This window comes from Siniperca chuatsi, linkage group LG19, assembly GCF_020085105.1.
Source record: "Siniperca chuatsi isolate FFG_IHB_CAS linkage group LG19, ASM2008510v1, whole genome shotgun sequence".
NCBI classification, from domain to species: domain Eukaryota; kingdom Metazoa; phylum Chordata; class Actinopteri; order Centrarchiformes; family Sinipercidae; genus Siniperca; species Siniperca chuatsi.
In genome coordinates, this window is record NC_058060.1 from 15,992,093 (window position 1) to 15,999,687 (window position 7,595).

Here is a 7,595-nt window from a genome sequence, read left to right on the forward strand (position 1 = left end):
TGTCTTGTGCTTGTGTCTGCGTTGTTTTTTTCTAGTTTGACACACTTAAGAAATGCTGTGTAATTAGTTTACATTTTCAAATTAAAAGACCTCCTGTCTCTTTTCTCTTGTTGCTATTTTCCATATTCCTGGTTGCCAGATCTGTTTTGGGAGGGTCTAAGCCTGTTGCAATTTTGGGCGGTAGCCAAAAGTCCATGCCTCACATTCTACCATGAACTGTGAGCGGTGAAACAACACGCAGTGCCGTCTAGTGACAGCAACACAAAATACAATGCAGTGAGATGCAGTAGTGTCCTTACAGCTGGGAAATTGTAGGACATGTTTACACAAAGAAAAGAACCATACAGTATGTGGTTTATTTAAAAAGGTCAACCAAGGCATATAGTATTTAAAAAAAGGAGTTGTTAAGAGAGCTGCTCAGGTGACAGTAACACTGCTTGAGGAAGGAGGCCACAGAGGACTGTGTGAGCCTTCCTGCATGTTTGTGACTGGTTGTGCTTTCCTACAGTCTATATGACAAGTTCAAATCTCCAATGAACACACCAACAGATAAAGATACAATCCCAGGAATGAATATTCTATCCATCATAAATACAGTCATATTGAAAGCCTATGTATTCCATCATAAACAACTCCCAATGAAAGAAACTCTTTTCCTTTATGTAAAAATACAAAATTCATAAGGCTAAAAAGCTTTCTGTTTCCAAAAAATGGTTATGGTAAAATGTAAAATCTTTATTATCAATGTGGTCCCTGTGCGTACAGTCCCACTTTGGTTACTCCTTCTTGCTGGTCTCCTGTCCTTCAAAGATGGGGTAATTTCTCTCCACCTCAGCCCACATCAGGGTGCCGTTAGCCAGATCGCGAACCATCTCTGGCAACTCAGTGACCTGCAATATAAATTTGCATATCAGAAGCAAAATAATCTGCAAATGTGATACAAGCCTTACCATTTAGTTCACTAAAGCTACAGTCATTGGATTGTTCTACCTCGGCCCTGATCTGCCTCATTGAGTCGCGGTCTCTCAGAGTGGCCGTGTGAGGCGTCTTGTTGGCTGTGTCGAAGTCGATGGTGATGCCAAACGCCACTCCGATCTCGTCCGTCCTGGCGTAGCGCCTCCCGATGGATCCTGAAGAGTCATCCACTTTGTGAGACACACCGATTTTTGTCATTGCCTCAGCTTAAAGGAGACAGAAGAAGACAAAAACTAGTAATTAGTTTGAATAGATAAGCTGTAGAAGGCGAAAAACAAAGGATATTCATATGAATAAAGAAACACTTAAAGAAATAGTTTGCTGTTTTGTTAGACAAGAAGATTGACACCACTCTCATTAAATATTCATTAAATATGAAGCTACAGCCTGCAGTGTGTTAGCATAGCTTAGCATCGTGTCATTTATCATGTCCAGCTTCATATTTAACGTACAAATATGAAAGAAGAAGAAGGCGAAATAAGAGTATTTCCCCAAAAATTGAACTATTTCTTTAAACTAAATAATACTGTATTTAAATCTGAAAGTTAGCATCACACTCACATAACTGGTGGACAAATGGCATAAACTCCTGGTTTTGGCTCAAAGGAAGGATGGAACATTTGTATGGAGCTACAGTGGCAGGGAAGCTGAAATACTGGAATAAGACATTAATCATCTTCAATTAAAAGGAACAGTGAAACAATTAAGACAAGCACATGATTCTCATTGAGATCGCATTCCTTGTTTTGAAGCATTCTCACCGTCCTCTGTTCATCCCCCTGACGGATGCGGAACGAGTGCTCGAAGATAGAGTACATGATTCTGCCGATGCCAAAAGACGGCTCGATTACATTGGGAACAATCTCCTCCACTGTGGGAAAATAGAGACGGTTGTTTTCCCACATGAACAACTCACTGTTCTACTCTACAGCTCTGAGGCAGGTTTGGCGTCGCCTCTTACCATGCAAAGTTTTCTGGAACCTCTTCACACTGACCATGTCTTTGGTAAGTTTAAATGTCCTGCCCTGTGTCTCAAAGCTGAACTCCCTACAGACATAAACACAACATCACCAAATTAACTTGGAACATTACACAAACACATTCATTAATAAACTGAATGCAATTTTCTTCAGCAGTCATCATTGCGGTCAGAAATTACCCATGTTCATTGAGAAGCTTCTCCTGATCACTGATGTAGCATTTGTCACAGGCAGCCAGGTGCTCCAGAACCAACTTGGCATCTTTCTTGTAGGCCGTTCCTATGGCTCCCTTATTGGGCTCAAACTGGACAACATTTACTACTTTGTGTGAAGAAGTTAGGGAGTAAAACAGAGGAATCCAGTTTGAAAGCAAAAGGGAACAAATCAAGTTCAATTAGCTGAATAAGGCAGAAAATGACACTCAAGTGAACCTTGAGTTTAGAATGTTTTATCACATATATGCATTCCCAAGTTCAAGAATTAATCTTCATGCTTAAGTATTAATAAAGTATACCCTTAGGCTGACAGTCCACTCCCTTGGCAATTAGTATAAAATAAATGTTGCTGTTTTGTAGCAAAAAGAAGATATAAAAGCCCTCGTCATCAATCAAACTACACATTTTTGGGCAAAAATTTGAAAGTTTTACAAAAATCAAGCAAAATTCTTTTCGAAGGATGTATTACTTAAAGATCCCCTCAAGAAATGTTTGAAGACATAAAAAATACTAAATATAAAAATCTGTAAACTAATTAGAACTTCTTAAAAGCACATCTCCCTCATTGAAAAATCCAGAATATATGAATATGTAAATCATTTTCATTTCAAAATTTTAACTACTAGACACAAGATGTCTCCTACTTCACTGAAAAGTTCATTCTCAGTGTGTCATTCTAATTTTTGAGTGAAGGGGGACTTTAAAGAGCCAGATTTGAACATTGCTGACTTTGGTGACTCCTACTGGTAGTATCAGGAAAGACACTGTGGCAGAAAACATGGCATGCTGCTGGTATCCATCAATAACATGCCCAAAAATTTTGTGATTGTAGCATACATGTTTACATTCTTAAATATAATACTCAAAAAATGGTTAGAATTAGATGATAGTATGGTTGTAAGGTTGTTGGACTGGGAGAATAGAAGGATATGGGTTCTTTCAGGGGCTTTTCAGCCACTAGAGGGACCTTGGTGGCTCTGGAGTGACACGAGAGGTCATAGCAGGAGCGGTCAGCACAGCCCACAATCTCAATCCAGCCCTGAGGGAGAAAAACAAACAAACTTGTCGTCCACAGTTCCAAACTTCTCAGTCTATATGTGTGAATAAAAGAGAAAAAGATTTACATAGGAGGTTTTAGACTCAGCGTCCCAGCAGTCACATGCGTAGTGAGCCATCTCGTTTTCCATGTGCTGACGGAAGCGCACTTTATCTTTGGACAGCCCCACTTTAGTTAGATAGAGGTAGATTCTTCCAATGAAGTAGCCCAACACTGAATTGTTGATCACTCCCTGTAGTACACATAAAGAAGATTTAAAGATGTTATCATGATGATCGTCCAACAAATACGACAACAAATTATCCCGTTAATCTATTTATTATTTATGTTAAAGGTTAGTTGACATAAACGTATTATTATTCTTCCTGTTATTATCACAGTATTGGTCTAATATATACATCTTTTTAATATGATGTTAAACCAATCTGATAGACAGACTTACAAGCAGTACCTTAGCACTTACTGTATGTAGTACATTTCAGTTAAATTCAAACTTAATTTATTATAGTTTAATGCATTAACAGTTTTCCTATTCAGCCAATAAAAGTAAATTATATAGTAAATTATATAATCTATTTATAATTATGCAGAAAAAAGATATTTCTATGGCACATACTGCAACTATATTGAATATGTTGGAATTTATAATGTAACTTTATAATAAAATCCTCTATTTCCTGCTATTTGATCTTAATGGTTTAAAATGTTAAATGAGGATTATAACATTCATCAGTGACCATCAGTAACTATAACCAGGCATGTTTTCCGCACTAAGAATAAACACACGCTCACAATATGTAATAATAAGTCAATGAAATGTTTCCCACCTGCTCCACAGCGTCCCCCAGCCTCATGATATGTGCAGACTGGCCGCTGGTCTGGGCCTTGGAGGAGTACAACATGATCTCAAGGTCGGCCACGTTGGAGAATTTAGGGTGGATCTTCTCCTTTGGGTCCACAAAGTGCTCAATCTCAGCCATGGTGAACTCCCTGCAAGCAGGAGAAGTTTACATCTCACTGTATAATCATTAGAATCTGCAGTTAAGTAATTAAGGAGCTAAGAGTTTCTGACTACCTAACACGAATGAGTCCAGAGCGAGGAGAGATCTCGTTCCTGAAGGAGTTTCCTATCTGAGCAGCAGCAAAGGGCAATTTTCCCTGGTTAAACTCCAGCAGACGCTTGAAGTTGAGGAACATTCCCTGAGCTGTTTCAGGCCTCAGATAGCTGCAAAGTAACAATCGGTTGACACAGTGTTAATACGGCAAAAAGTTTTTCATATGAGGTCATTGAGACAGATGACCAGTGTTTTTATTGGTCAGTACCCAGGCATGTTCCCCCCTGGTCCAATGGACGTCTGAAACATCAGGTTGAAGGAGACGGGAGGTGTGAGGTCGTTTCCTGTGGACGGAGACTTGACGTTGTATTTCACAAAGAGATCGGTCAGCTCCAGCTGGGTGTAGTTGTCCATCTAGAACAGTGAGCAAACCAGCACATTAGAGGATCCCTTCCCGAACCAGCAGATGTCAGTATATCCGACAACTTCGGAATAAGAGAGCATGTGAATGTGTGTAGAAGACGCGTTTGTCTTCAAGCATCCACCTGAGTGATTACATCCTCCATCTCGGTCACCTTCTCTGCGGAGCATTTCTCATCAGACATCAGTTTTTTTAAGTGAGCTGTAAGGAAACAAACACCTCATTTAACATCCTGAGCGAATACACATTTTTAATCAATCAAGTCTTAATTCTAACATTAGTTTGCTGTGCAGCAGCTTGTTTTTTTGCCTGAAAATGTCATGTGGACTGAAAAGCTGTGGTCTGTAATGATTCCACATCAAATATAGTTGGAAAAGGAGGTTCCAAACAGGCCCATATAGACAATAGGAAGCTCCCACTTGCAGAAATTTTAGATAGTTATATAATATTTAATGACAATATTTAATTGTCATTAGAAGCAGTAGAATATTTAATAAATATTTGCATTTTTTTGCAAGCAACAGGCTTCCTATAGCATTAATGTTGACCCTCTGCAGTCCAGATTCATTTAGGTTCATTTTCTTTGCATTTCTTTTTGTCTTTGTTTAGCACCTTTTAAACTGTCCTTAGCCCACATGCATGGGCTCCTTTTTTTCACAGGACAAACTCAGCTATAAATCTGACTTCTCATTTTGTCATTTTAACAAAATATAAAGCTGCCACAAACCCAAAATATACAGATGAAAAATTAAAGAAATAAAACTATAATTCAGTCTATTTACATGAAAAGTGATTTTATTCCAACTAATTTTTGTGCCTCTTTCATTGAAAGTCTACATATGCCATTGTGAATCAATGAAAATATTAATAATTAAATGTTTTTAAAATATCTTTCAAAAGATACTGTGTGAAAGCCCCACGTCAGCACTTTTAATTGGTTTTCTCAGCTCGTCGCTACATGATGTATAAATAAAGTTATGTAACTATAAATAAAACATGCTCAGTGTGTTCACAGATGGCTCCAGATTAAAGAACACCTGAAAAACACATACGACACAACTCCTGCCTCACGCCCCTGACCCCTCTCTACTTACAACTCCCCTGAGGATATATCACCCAGTAAAGCAGGTTAAGTTTCAGATTAACATCATTTGCACATTCACAGCTCAGCTAGTAATCATCAGCTCTGAGAGAGTGTTTGGCCTACAGGTCATCAGGTAGTTCTGACCCCTTGTAAGCAATGCAAGGAAGCAATGCAAGCTCAGGGGAGGTACTGGACAAGGTGGAGCCCATTTTAATGGTGGTAGGACAAAGTCACCTTTGAGGAGGTGATCAGCGCGGTAGCATTCTCCAGTCTTGGCATCTTTCACCATGTAGTCAGCAAATTTATCCACATGCCCCGACGTCCTGAGGAGAGGCAAAAGGGTTTTAGGACAAATCTAATGAAAGTATAACAACTTTTACAGTCAAGACAAGTTTGAATATAAACTGTTGTACATGTTTTGGAGTTTGTTGGTACCTACTTGAGGACGGGCTCGGGGGTCAGCATGGTGCAGTCGATCTCCAGGATCTGCTCCTCCTGGATGAAGTGCTGCCTCCAAACCTGTAGGATGTTGTTCTTCAGGGCACAGCCCACAGGGCCGAAGTCGTACAGGCCGCTCACACCTGAGAAACAAACACGACATCAAAGGCAAATGCGTCTGTATATTGAAATATTTTGGGTAACATCTTCCTGGAACTACACATTTAACAATCATTGTAGTATTTTACCTCCATATATGGCAAAAGCCTGATCGTAGAAGAATCTCCGCTTTAAGGTATCCTCCATCTTGACTCTGTCCACTGTGTCAGCTTTGGGCTGCAAAGCCAATTCCTAGAAGAGAGGATGTATATTTGCATAATGGTTTCGAAAACTGTTCTTCAAACTGAATTTGGAAATGTAAAAAAAAAAAAAAAAACAGTATTACATGTAAATATTCTATTAGACAAATAGAAAGTGGAGACCTTTGCTTCAAGAATCTTCTTCCGGGCTTTCAGCTCTGCAACAGCTCTGCTCAGCTCCTGCTCTGCGGTGCCTTTTTCCTTCAGCTGATGCACCAAGTCACCCTGCAGAAAAAACCCTCACTTTACCTCAGAGAACAACTTACAAACCTTGTAATTGTTTTATATATTACATTTGTTCTTTCTGTAATTCTAGTTTTAAAACAACCCTCTAATCTTTTCTTTCAGACACATGGTCTGTATACTTCTAGAAATGCTGTTGCATTTAGTTTGTTTTTGTTTGTTTAAAAAAAAATCTCTATATCTCTCTCTCTCTCTCTCTCTCTCTCTCTATATATATATATATATATATAATTTATAAATACTATTAAAGTGACAAATGCCTGTTTGGAGCTAATTGTATCCTAAAATTTCACTTTAGTTTTCACGCCATGAGGCTCTGTATACTTTTCTAGTTATTGAAAAACATTCAGTTGCAACAATAGCGCCAAACAACGAGACATTTTTTTTTTGCAGAGAATTTTTTTTCTTTTTACATCTGTTTTCATTCTCATAAAAGTCTGAAAAAAGACTGTAAAAGTCTGTTAATGCTGCGTGCTGGAAACTGGACGATGTTTCGCTTTGGTTTGCAGGTGTGTAACCTGTCAGAATATCTCACCTGTTCCCTCACAGCCTCCCTCAATGGCGCCAGTACTTCTTCCATCTTGACACGTATAGAAAGCTCTCTGCAGCGCGCTCCTCCTGCAGCCAGCCGTGGATCTGCCCTGGACTCGACTCTTCGCACTTTTCCTTCAGGCTTTCTTTAAAGCTGAGGGGAAAGCAGAAGGGGAGGCGCATGTTTCTGTACAATCTGATCCTGGTAAATAGTGGTGTCTGAAACCAGGGCTTTAG

The 7,595-nt window shown here is 39.1% G+C and overlaps 1 protein-coding gene across 1 annotated transcript; it reads right to left on the bottom strand.

Annotated features, from left to right (window-relative positions):
* Window positions 1-337: 337 nt before the first annotated feature.
* LOC122866314 (glycine--tRNA ligase) lies at window positions 338-7,595 on the bottom strand. Its single transcript, XM_044175791.1, has 17 exons — window positions 7,363-7,595; window positions 6,708-6,809; window positions 6,474-6,576; window positions 6,227-6,368; window positions 6,022-6,110; window positions 4,828-4,904; window positions 4,551-4,696; window positions 4,303-4,452; window positions 4,055-4,217; window positions 3,295-3,459; window positions 3,102-3,209; window positions 2,135-2,280; window positions 1,937-2,022; window positions 1,737-1,846; window positions 1,537-1,630; window positions 991-1,181; window positions 338-890 (listed from the first exon to the last, which is right to left on the bottom strand). Exons 1-17 carry the CDS (start codon window positions 7,405-7,407, stop codon window positions 777-779), a joined length of 2,031 nt encoding a protein of 676 aa, XP_044031726.1. The 5' UTR covers window positions 7,408-7,595; the 3' UTR covers window positions 338-776.